A 13,253-nucleotide genomic window follows, 5' to 3' on the forward strand; every position below is an offset into this window, starting at 1 on the left:
TTATAATTTACAATTCCTTTTTTATTTGTAAGCTTTCCTTTTGTAAAATAAAAGTCTCCTTCCCCCTCACCCCAGCCATTGAAGGGAAATACAAAAACCCAACCATCCAAGTTTCCAGTACTTTGGGTCTATTGAGTCTGGATCAGTCTGGTTATTGGTGGTTCAAAAAAAAATTATTTTATCTATCTATCTATCTATCTATCTATCTATCTATCTATCTATCTATCATCCATCCATCCATCCATCCATCCATCCATCCATCCATCCATCCATCCATCCATCCATCTATCTATCTATCTATCTATCTATCTATCTATCTATCTATCTATCTATCTATCTATCTAATTTATCCCCGCCTGTCTCCTCCCGTCGGAGGACTCTGGGCGGTTTACAACAATCGATTAAAACCATCACAATAAATACAAAAAGTAAAATACAGTAAAAATTAATATAAATAGAAGTAAAAAATCTGTAACACCCTTCCAACTCTTATATTCTGTGATTCTATGAATTTTCAGGCATGGGGCATTTTTGGTGGATTTTGGAATGGCTATAAAGGTGAAATTCTATGTTTCCTTTGCATTACCACCATTCTGAATCTGATTGCTGCTGCTTCTACTCAGCTGTTCTTTCTAGGAAAAAAGTTGTAAAATGCAATCTCAATTAACCTTATCTAGTATGGACTGAGGACAGTTATAGTGGCAAAATTTTTGGTTTGTCTGTTTTGTGTTACTTTGTATGTCATCCTGAGAGTTTTAGTATGACTCATTAAATAAGAAAAATGAAATTTAAAAAAAAATTGCCAGCTTGACCCCCAGTAGGACTCAGGAATGCACCACCATCTCCATCTCTAGTCCAACCTCCCTCTTTGCTGCCACTGCAACTATCTGGATGAAGAGGTCCTGCCTTCTGTTTTAGGTCAGCTCCCTAATACCATGTTTATAAGAAACTTTTTCTCCTGCCAATAGGAACACATTTTCTTCTGAATAAATCCCATACCTGTTGCTGAACAGGGTAATATGTTTTAAGTCTAACAAAAAATGATGCAATAATAAGTAGTAGCCCAGGTAAATCTATGGCCCAAATATTGATACTGAGCCTGTTTGCTGTGGCCCACATCATCCTACAGCTCTCCAGATGTTAGGGCTGCTCTGAGCCTCAGTACTGTGTGCTGGAATATGGGCATGGGGGTGGTAGTAAACATAACTGCACCACTACTCAAATTAGTCAAACATTGTGCAAACTTATTTTCCAAACTTATGAATCAATACCTTGTTTCTTTGAATGAAAAGCCCAACTTCATCTTGAAAATTAAGCTTTCCCTTGTAGTTTTAATTTCATTTCCATATCAAAATCCTTGTTTTCTCTAAACATTTATAAATAACAAATGCTAACTTTATGGGTTTTAATTGTATATTAACAGAGAAAAATTCAGGAGATGCAGAAATTACATTTCAGAAGCTCTATTACTAAATCAGAAAAAAAAAACATTCCTGACCTTGTTTGCTTGCATAACCTTTACCGGGAAACTGCATGTTTTATAGTTTCAGTTACTGTTTTGAAAAGCTGTGGCATTTACCCTAATTGGATTACAATATATGTATAATGCCTAGAAAAATGTATAAACAAACAAGGAATCTTTCACACTGCCTAGTTAGAAATATGCAGTTTAGTCATGGTTGTTTCTGAAAACATCATTATCTGTAATTACTGCAGTTTATTATGACTGAATCTGAAATACTGAAAAGGTTTTGTTTAAGGAAATAGCTCCTCAATAATCAAAACATTTTTGCCTGCGATGCAGAGCTGTCCGAAGAATGGAAGAGAAGAATATAATTGGAACAACTAATTTACTCTGTTTCCAATTAAATACTCAGCAGGTATCCGTGTCCACAAAAAATTCTGTTTCAACCCTTTGGTGACTAGGTCGGGTGCCTTAGAGACTGTGCATCTCTGCCATATAAACATCCCACAATTTTTTTTTTTCAGGCCAAATTCAGCTTTTGCCTGAAGCACCAAGGGCTATTTGTTGGGCAAAATTTCAAAAGGGCTTAATTTAAAGTATCTTAGTAGTTTTTAATTTTGTCACATTAAAGTTACAATACAGCAGGAACTTTTGGAGTCTCTAGAGGCCACACAGACAGCTTTGGGCAGTGAGGTAAACTGCAAGTGGGCCTAAATCAGATTCTGCACCTCTCTCCTATAGAACTGGGTAGTTTACTTGCAAAATATTAGATACATTTGTGGGAAAAGAATGATCCTCTTGATCTTGTCAGAGGATGTGAAACGGAGGTCAAAGTACAGTTTACTATTTCTATGTGATCTTGTTCTAAATGTCATTTTGATCACTGTGTTGTTGCTCCTCCCTTCTGATAATCTTATCAACTGTATCTTTCTATGACTTTGCATACGCACCTGTTTGTCTTACAAATGACTTCTCCTGAACTGAAAATTAGATGCTATTTTAATTATTCACATGCCAGGGCACATTCCCTTCCTGTGGCATGTTCAAAGAGACGAATGTGTACAGGCTAGTATCAAGCCTAAAATATTGGCCAGGTAGTAAAGATATTAAGCAAGTTGGATTTACCTGACGTATGGTAATATATTTAACTGCTTAATGTAATACATTTTGAATCCCTCCCAATATATAATAGGTAATTAGTACTGAAGATGTTGCCTAGCCTGGCAATGAAACGTCTGCAAGAAAACAACAAGGTTCAGAGAGCACCAAGGACTCCATAGTATATATATTTATATTGTATTTATAATATTGTAATATATAATAATTGATATTATAATATATTATAATTGATGACAACAGTATAAAGGATAGATGAATGGAACAATCTGGTGTTACATGGCGAATATGGTTCTATGCATACATTCTGAATGCAAATTTATATGTTGGCAAGGAGCAAAACCTGAAATATTGCCATCAGTCTTGGAAAAGAAGTATCTAACCTATGCATGATTATCTTTTCTGATTTATTTTAAGATTTGAGTTTTAATAGGGGACTAGTAAGAGCTCTTTTTCGCCTTTTTAAAAATCGTCCTTATTTTCAGCCACTATTTGCTCTACAGATGAGCATAAGTATGTAATGTTATTTTTTTCTCTACATGGTTACCTGCTTCATACCTCATACTTAGTCACAATATAGCTTGGTTTTGGTTTTTCATGTTAATTTAATCAAGCCATTGTGCTTTGCGAAACATGGTTTTACAGCTGCCCATAATGTGTGAATTCAGTCTTAAGTGGATCACTGCTTCTACCCCTTACATCAGGATTATTTTGAGGTATAAAAACTAAGTGAGCTTTTCTCCCACTAACTCTCTGCTTGGTAAAGCTCAAGGCTGGGGGAAAATGAACATCCAATACTGTATAGGAAAAGTCTTCTTCAGTGGGATCCACAGGCTTCCGCTGCTTTTGCCAAGAATGATGGAAGCAGGGTAGCAACCTCTGCCTCTTTTGGGTGTGCATGCAATACTGTGATGCACATAGAAAAAGGACAGGGCTTGGGTCATGATGCTGCAATGCTACCTGCATCATTCTCATTGCCCTTGTTTCCCTGAGAATGCACTCAGTCTACTCAGGTTGAGCCTGATTCCTCATAACTTCATAAACATGTCTATGGAGGCTTTTCTGGCATAGTACAGAAGTGATTTGCCTTTGTCTTCTTCTGGAATGTTTTTTTGACTTCCCAGTCTGACCATTCATGTAGTAACCAGGCCTGCCCAGTTTAACTTCTGAATCCAGACCAGGTCAGCTAAGTGCTGCAAACTGAAAGAAGCAGCACACATTTTTAGTTGTCTAGAATTTCATTCTCACCTGGATTCCTGATTATTTCCACATGCCATTTTAAGGGAACTGCGCACACCCATTTTAATTTATTTTTCCTTTCTAGTTGCTGTTGCAATAGCAGTATATTGTGCACACTTAACCTTTGGCCAAGTAACTAAGAGGAACACCTTAAAAGAGTTTTGCTAGATACATGGTACTCCAAGCTTTGACAGTTGTTTTGTGGATGCTGATTAGTGACTTTTGCTCAGTCACTATTTGTATATAAAATTATTTCACCTTGTTGTTTAAAAAATGTGCCACCCTATTATATAATAGAACCTGCATATTAGCTTACATATATTGTTGAATTTTATGGTTTTATTGCTGGATTTGTATAATCTACCAGGAGACCTTATGGAATTGGGAATGAACATTAATAATATATAAAGAAATAATCTTCCTAGCTCATTTTAGGATCTGAAATTTTTAATAACTAATCTGTGTATGTCTATTCAAAATAAATTTCCTATAATGAGGATGCTAGGCTTACTGTTGTATATTATTATCCTTGTACTTTGAGTTAGCTGTTTGAGAAAAAAAAAGTGCACCCTGATCATTTTTTAAACAGCTCATGCCATTATACTAACTTCAGGCAGTGCTCTGGAACTTGCAGCAACTCAGCTGGAACCTTAATACCCACTACTTTGACAGTATTATGGAGAAAGGTCACACAGATTGTGACTTGGGGTCACTTCAGTAGTAATCATTGTCATCATCATCAATATCATCATCATCATCATCATCATCACCACCACCACCACAGATTTCATTGTTCCAAACACAAATTTTATACAGTAACTGAGAGATCTGAATAAGAAAAACGCATTAGGAATTTAAAGTATAAACAATTATGTAAGTATCTGTGGCACCCCAATCTAAACTTTTGGAAATCTGATAGCAATTTGTGAACCAATATCAACTCTTGGATAACATGTTGTTTGTGTTTGTGTTTAAATATATAATTTTTGTTTTTGTTTTTAAACCTGCACTAAAAAAACATCAGAACAGTCATTTTAAAGCTACTTTAAAAGCTACAGAATGACTGGACTGAGTCTACAGAATGTTTTTAGAACAACCTCTGGTGCTTATTGTGTTGTTTTCCATTCAAAAATCAAAGTTTGCAGCAATTTAATAGAATATGGTAATAGGTGCTGAGGGAATAGAATTGTCTATTCCAAAACATTAGCGTGTGTGGGGTGGTGGTGGTGGGGAATTAGGTTGGGAAAGGCTGCCAAAAGCTGGAATTCCATATATTAACCTATAGTTTGTTTTAACTATAATTTGTTGAACATGACACAGTGGTCTGACTCAGCCATAATGCAAAGCCAAAATGGATCACTTCATATTTTATGATACGTCAGAAACAATAAACAAAACAAACATTTTGGCTTAGTGTTAAGACTATAGTAATTGTTATGAGCATTTTATTAGCCTAAACCAGTGTTTCTCAACCTTGGCAACTTCAAGATGTGTGGACTTCAACTCCCAGAATTCTCCAGCTAGCCAGGCTTGCTGGGGAATTCTGGGAGTTGAAGTCCACACATCTTAAAATTGCCAAGGTTGAGAAACACTGGCCGAAACAATGGGCAAAAATGCCTAAAATAAACCAAATAAAATGGATAATGTGTGCATATTAGTTTGTGGGACTGGACAGGTAATTGGGTAACTAAGTTCTGTAGTGCTCTCAGAAATTCAGGGCTAAATACTGCAGAAGCGGAGGGGCAGATGAGGCAAAGCTGGTTCACCAGATTTATTAGACATTCTACCACTTGTGTACATGCCAAGCAACATACGGTTATCTATGCACTACATAAAAATGGCTTTTTTTTAAATGCTCAGTAACACATTTCTAGACACGCGCCTGTCACTCTCCCTTCCGCTACTAATGTCTCTTCCTTGTACACACTCGCCTGTCAGAGTAAACGCGGACACGCTGAAACTGCTGCAGAAGTTTGCTTTCCATCTCAGAGAGAATCTGAACCGAACAGCTCCCCTATTTACCAGGCAGTACAGCAAGGTACATTTTTAAACCTAAATCAACGTTCTCCCCGTGCTCTTTTATTCTCTCGGGAGGTCTCCGGTAACAAACCCAGAGCCCTTCAGCCTAACGAAAAAGGGAACTTGCAGAGACGCGACCCGAGCTTTGGCGGCGGGCCCAGGGCGGCGCTCGAGCCCTTTGTGTACAAACCACACCCACAGGCAGGCTCCTTAACCGGCCCCTGCTTCCCGCTTGCTGCCGGCGGCCGGCCGGGCTCTTCCTTCCTCTCTTCGCCCGAGCCAGCAGCAGGGGCTGCTGCCTGTGCTAGCGAGAGCGGCGTCTCGGACTGCGGCCGTTCCTTGGCAGCCGGGCCCGTTCTGCATTCACCCGCCGGCTGTCCCCTGCCTGCCGCCGGCTATGTTCAACTACGAGGAGGCCACCGCCTTCCTGGGCGAGTGGGGCCCCTTCCAGCGCCTCATCTTCTTCCTGCTCAGCGCCAGCATCATCCCCAACGGCTTCACGGGGCTGTCCGCTATCTTCTTGGCCGCCACCCCCGAACACTGGTGCCGGGTGCCCGCTAACTCCAACCTGAGCGCGGCGTGGCTCAACGCCAGCATCCCCCTGGAGAAGCGCGGCGGGCGGCAGGTGCGGAGCCAGTGCAGCCGCTACCGCCTCGAGGCCCTGCTCAACTTCTCCGCCGGGAACCTGGAGCCCGGCCGCGATGTCAATCTCAGCCAGGTGGAGCAGGAGAAGTGCCTGGACGGCTGGGAGTTCAGCCAAGAGTACCACATCTCCACCATTGTCACCGAGGTAGGCAGGTGCGTGCTGAATTTGGGGCGGGGAGGACAAAGGGGGCGGCCGGTGGCGTGGTGGCCTCCTAGAGATCAAGATCAAGCGAACGCGGGAGCTGTTAGCTTAGGAGGGAAACTGATTCAGTCTGAAGTTTGTAGGGTGACTTCGAGGCCGCCTCGCAGGGCAGATGTGGGTATATTAGGGGAAGGGTCGTATAGGTTGTCGTCTCCTTGAACTTCTGAAAGATGGGACCTAATAAAAATCGGATAGTAGGTGAATGTGACCTTTCCTAAGGGCAGGGATACTTGCTGGGAAGCCACCATTCACTGTGCCACTTTCTTATGCTTTTTTGCACCCCTTCCATCTGATCCTGGCATGATTCCATGTTCAGTTACAGGTCTGACTAGTTTTTGGCCGCCTTCCTATTGTCCTCAGGCTGAGGTATCCTCGGTTTGTTTGTTTGTTCCTTTATCTTGCACAACCTTTCTTACAGAACAAAGGACTCTCAAATATCTAAAAATTTCCAATAAAATTCAGATTCCAAACATCCCCACTGCCCTTAGTATTTGTCATTGCTTTTCCCAAAACACAATTCTCAACAAATTAGGTTAATTCCACTCCATAGTGGTAAATATGCCCCATTGCCTTAATTGTTGCCTGTTATTTTTTCCCCTTTTATACACAATATATAAATCTGTGTACCACACCAGGCATGGGATAGAGGCTGGCAAGGTTTTGTCTCATCTTTAAAGATAATGTTTTTCCAGTTTTCTCCCATAAGGGAGCTGAAAGCTAGAGTTGTGAATTTTACAGGAAAAAGAGTATATTAGACAACCATAATCTTCTGAGCTCTACGGAATAATGGAAATACCGTATTTCTCATCTTGTTAAGCCACACACATGTATATTAAAATGCCTACCTTCCTCACAATTTGTCAAAGCAAAACAAGTTATAATTTAATTACGTCTGTGTATGTTTGCAATTACTATTGGGCTCAGAAGTAACTGTCGACAAGTTATACTGATTTATGGCAGAAGACTGTATTAATAGTTTGATGATGATTGCCTGGGTCTTCCAGATAACTAAGGTCAAGATTCCACACACGCACACACACCTCCCTTGACATGTACTTGGAGATGAATGGCCACTAGGTGAATACTGGATTTCAGTGAGTACATCAAGTGACCTTGCAAGTATTAGTCGAGTACTGATAGATAATTTTATAAAAGCAGTAAACTAGTAGCTTAATGAAAATACTTTGTCCCATACATACATTCTTTAGTAATCACTTTAATGCTTTTTTTAAAATCCTCCTGAAATGGATTTTCTCTGGTAATAAAGCAGATCCATTTTTATGTATTTATAGTATTTTTTGTACTGTATTTTACCAGTAAGTTCCCTAGTTGTCTTCAAATAACATCTAGTCACTATAATACCCAAGATCTAAAATATAATGTCCTGTATTTAGTCACCAAGATCTAAAAAGCATTAAGCCATATTTTTTAAAAACTGAAAGTTGCTCCTGAACAGACCAGAATTGAAAGTAGTGCTGCCACTGGAAAAAAACACTTATTAAACAGCCACCCATCTCATTCAGTAAGGGCACCTGGGTAAGGTCCTTTAAATAAGATCCAGATAAATATATTGAGTTGGGGGGGATCATCCTTTATTTCCAATCATCAACTTTATTCATTCACTAGTAACTGCTTCTGGCAATTATGTGCATGTTCATGCTCAGCATAAGAAGGTCTCACATTCCTGTTGGAATCCAACTCTAGAAGTTAGAATGTAGGATTCGCCTGGCAATTCAGAGTAACCTGTTTTGTTTGATTTGTGTTACTTATAAAAGTGTTTTAGCCCAGGCTGTTTGTTTGGTTTGATGTTTAATCTGTTTTTATGGATTTTCCAGTTTAGTACACCACTAAGATTTCATTGGAGTTGGGTGGCTAATAAATTCAAATGAAAATAAATAAAAAACTCAAAGGCCATCTCCTCCAAGCAGAATCAGCCTGTCCTGTTCACACGGTACTTGTGGAGATGCTCTCGGTTCCCTTATGTCAGGAGGTGAGAGGGGCCAGAGCCTAGAATGATACTTTCTCAGTGGTAGCCCCAACTTCTGGAATCAACATCTCTCTTAGATCCATAGAACTGGATGATCACATAAGGTGCAGACCATTTTTAATTTTTGTAGGATTTTGCTTGATTTTTTTTAAAGTATGTTCAGTAATGTTTTCAGTTATTATATTTTAATAGAGGGTATATGAATGGTTTTAGATACACAGCCTACACTGAATTACTTAGGATGTAATACACCGTATACAAGTTTGGGAATTAAATAAATTCACTGCATGGGACCACTGCTCAGAAGAAATTCACGTGGATATACTACAGAGGGTTGAAATGAGAACCAGTAATACTACTGTTATTCAAGTATTTTTAAAATTAATACCTGATAATAGCAGGTATTTAATCATAGTGTTTGTATCATTTTGTAAACATATTTTTGACAAATTCCAATTCAAAAACTAAAGCCCCCAGCTTTTAGCAGTTAACACTGTTAACTGCTACATGCAACATCAGGCCCACATTTTTTTAAAGCCTTCTCTTTTTCTGTCTAGAATTTCTGATAATGTTCAAGTAAGCCTTGCTGCATAAATTTCTCCCAAGACATTGTACAGATAGAATACTTCATAGAATTGCTGCATCTGTTGGCACCTGCTCCCACGAATGTGTGTTTAAATCTGAGGCTTAAATATTCTACCTTTCCTTTATCAAAATAATCTTCTTAGGCTGCAATCCCATTTATGGTTATCAGATAGTAAGCTCAAATTCAACACAGTGGGGACATTTGAGCAAATAGATAAAGGATTATGCTTTTAGTCTATGTGATCTCCTATATTATGTATTAGGGCAGCCCAAAGTGTCATAGTGCGTGGGAGACAAATATAATGCCTGTTTGCTGCTCTTTAGAGAGCTGTGTCTTTTGCCAGAATCATGTGGTAGCTGCCAAGAGAAAGAATTCAGCTCGTTAAAGAATTGTAAGCAGGTGCTATGTTTGCACACTGTGTTTTTTCTGAATTAGTTCCAAAATGCTTCACGGTTCTATTAGGTATTGCATTAGACATACAAGATGTGTCATGCTATTTATTTTTATAGATCAGATGTTGGGCATCTCAGCTTTATCAAATGTGATGGACTCAGATATGAATGACTCACAATTTCAATAACTAGTAGGTGAGATTTGGATAATTAAGCAAATATATATATCTGAGTTAAGTGTAATACAGTTTACAATATTAAAATATGTATTTTTAAATAACCCATTAATGTTTGTTTCTATAGCACTGTGCTTCATCCTGCCAAATATGTATTTTTGCCTTTAAGTAATAAACTATTTAGTCCAATTTTCTAAAATCCATTTACCTGCTCCTGACTTCACACCAAAAGACAAAAAGAGAAGAAACAATAAAGTATAGCAAAATAACCAGTGCCTACCACTGATTAATCCTCAATGGTTCAGATTAAAAGACTGAAAAATAATAGCTTCAGAGACAAGGGTGTCCTCTATCAGTCACAAGTTTGGCAGAAACTTACTTGCCTCTTGACTGACTCTCTGAAAGCCTGTTGTAACTGGTGCTTCAGCATTTTGGGGCCTCTAACTCCTTTTAAAATATAACCTGTGTGTTCCTAAAGAACTTGTATAAGATGTATAGCCTTTCACCTACTTTTTCACTTCTAGTTTTATGTTTGTTTAACTTTTAGCCTGTTGACTCATTCTTGCCAATTTGTCTCCAGCTTGGCTGCATATTTTACCTCTCTTGCCATTTTGTCAGAGACTGATCTCTGCCTGAGATTTGGCCTTCCATGACATCTAGGGAAAAAAAGGGCTTAAGTTTGGTGTAAGTTGCATTCCATTTCTTAAACCCTCATGTTCTATTTTCCAGCATGTATTTTGGAATGCCTCCTTTTCTGGGATGAGGAACTGCATGACAAAGAGAGTATAGGGTTCACACACTGCCCTAAGCCATGGTTTGTTTAACCACAGTTTATTGAATAAGCCACAATACCTGGGTTCACACAACATAGATAATAAACCTGAACAAATTACATTATGCCTTGCTTTGTTATATGAACCTAGAATTTTGATTTGTAAACTGTGGTTTATGGTTTAGCATGTTCTGTGAACCAGCCAATTGTGGTTTATTCAGTAAACTGTCATTAACCAAACCATGACTTAGAGAAAGGTACAAATAGGTCATTTTCTGAACCTGCTCTTACTCCCAGCTTTCAATTTCCTAAAGGCTCTAAGTTACAAGTGTTTTTAGACAACAGTTCTGTAACAAATCCTTCCTGTATGCCTCTTAAAACTTTATGTTTCAGAAGTAAGAATATTGTATAAACAGATGTGATTTTTGTGAGAAAAGCAATTGTAATCCCTTCTTATCACATATCTAATAAGAGTTGTTAAATACTAAATTAAAACAAATTACATGTATAATATTAATCTTTACATTTAAATATAATATGAAGACTTGCAGTTAAAGAGAAACAAGTTCTCACATGACATAAGGGATGAATACCATGTCACCTTAAATAAGAACATTCAGGAAGACCACCAACAACAGTGATATATCATCATCAACAACAATGAAAATACGGCTTTGTGTCAAAATCTCTTTCACATATACTGTAAATGCTGAATTAGGCTAGGATTGGTGCTGCTTCTCTGTGACCGCACAGTGCAATGAGGCTTCCAGAGATCCTTGCAGGCTAAGTAATTGTTAGGAAGACTGTTAGGAAGAATACACTTTAGCCAATTGTTTAGAGAAGATGATGCAAAAACAGTTTTGCAGCATTCCTGTGAGCTGCGAGATAGGCAGTTTCTGTTAATGAGAATTCTTGCCTTGTTGTGGCTCATGGGATTTTAGCCATATTGCCTGAAGCAAGGCATTGTAGCATCTTGCCCATTATCTATCATTCTTCTGGAGTGATCTGAAGGCTGTTTGGGGTTTAGTGATGTAACATGAACACAGCCTCAGGGTTGAAAAAGCCTTCAATCCATGGAATTGCCATCCTGTAAAGAAGTCAGTGTAAGAATAGTGTGGGAATTAAGAGACTTTCTAGGTAATTCATGGGCTAGGTTCACTCATATACTTGGAATAATGTGTGACCTTCTCAGTGGAATGAACGTGTTTATATTTTTCCTAACAGGAGATCTACTTCATAATTTCCATTAACGAACAACTAGTGGTAGGAGAATATATAATGTGTTAGTTACCTTCATGTACCCTACATTCACTTAGCTCCTAATTTTTTTATTATTGCAAAACCCAGGGCTTGATCAGGAAAATAAATGCTATATATTTAACTAAGAATCCTGATAATTCTGACTAGGTTTTATTACCCCATTTTTTTCTATTAGTCCGATACATACTAATCCAGATGGCCTTATATCAATATTACACACATTTTCAGAATGGCTTCTGTGATCCCTCTGACTTGCTGTTATTGGTGGAAATTCTGACCTTGTTAAGTTTTAGTTGGATTATTAAAATATATTGTAAGTGGTCATTTCCCCACTAATAGCATAGAGCATTTTCTAGATAAATACAACCAGTATTGTACCAAAATAACAATATTGGGACAGGTTTTATATCACTGGTGATGGCTGGTGATGTCATGAAGATACAATAAGTCACTAATAGGGAAGTGATCTGTGGGGCTGGAGAAGGCTTACAAGCTTCCTTTAATCCAAAATAAAGCTGCAAGTTTACTGAGAATGACCAAAATGATCATGTAAACCAGTGCTTTTATTAGCTGCATTGGCTCCCAGTCCATTTCTAGGCTCAATTTGAAATGTTGAGACTCATTTTTAAAGCTTAAAACGGTTTTCCTAAATGTTCAATGTAATGTCCTCAGATGTTGCTGAACCCCAGTTCCTAGCAACCCCTGCCAATACAACCAATAGAGAGGGATGCTGGGAAATGGAGTTCAACAATATCTGGAGGACTGCATTCTATGGGTACTTCATAGATGCTTCCTTGTATATATAATTGCCCAGGGAACCTGATCTTTCTCAGAAGTCCTCCAGACAATCCTGTCATGTGCAGTTTTGAGGGTGACTTCTCAGTTGTAGAGCTGTGCTTGAGAAATGCTCATTCCAGTGAGACATACCTGGCTCACATTCATATGTTCCAGCATTTTCCAGGCTATTATTATTACTACTACTACTACGTATTAGATTTAGAGTCACAGAACTCCAGAATGATTTTAGGTACCTTGTACTTAAAATAGAAAACGATCAAAAGAAGAACCTACGTGTCTGAACAACCCCACACCATATACCATAGCAAAAAACCAACCAGGGTTCCTCCAGCACTCTACAACCTTGAGAGAACAGCCAACTTTTAAAGACTTTAGGAACATCATCAGCATGGGGGCTACACAGATCTCTGGGTGGATGTCATTCCAGAGAGCAGGCACCGCAACAGAGAAAGTTAAGGTTAGTTAATTGAGTTAAGGTCTCAATAGATGGCATTGTTTAATCAAGGGGACTTAAAATGCATTTTTATAATTTGCTTTTGAAGTACTTGCATTATACTGGGATTGAGATTTCCATATTGATTTCATTCTTTTCTCCT

General features: G+C 38.5%; 1 protein-coding gene across 1 annotated transcript in view; it reads left to right on the forward strand.

The window, feature by feature from the left end:
• The first annotated feature begins 6,078 nt into the window (after positions 1 to 6,078).
• LOC134489569 (organic cation/carnitine transporter 2-like) overlaps positions 6,079 to 13,253 on the forward strand; it is a 32,116-nt gene continuing 24,941 nt past the window's right edge. Inside the window, exon 1 of the mRNA XM_063292332.1 lies at positions 6,079 to 6,629. Coding sequence (XP_063148402.1) covers positions 6,237 to 6,629 — 393 coding nt within the window. The 5' untranslated portion in view covers positions 6,079 to 6,236. The remainder of the gene's footprint in view (positions 6,630 to 13,253) is intronic.

This window comes from Candoia aspera, chromosome 2 (genome assembly GCF_035149785.1).
Source record: "Candoia aspera isolate rCanAsp1 chromosome 2, rCanAsp1.hap2, whole genome shotgun sequence".
Lineage (NCBI taxonomy): Eukaryota > Metazoa > Chordata > Lepidosauria > Squamata > Boidae > Candoia > Candoia aspera.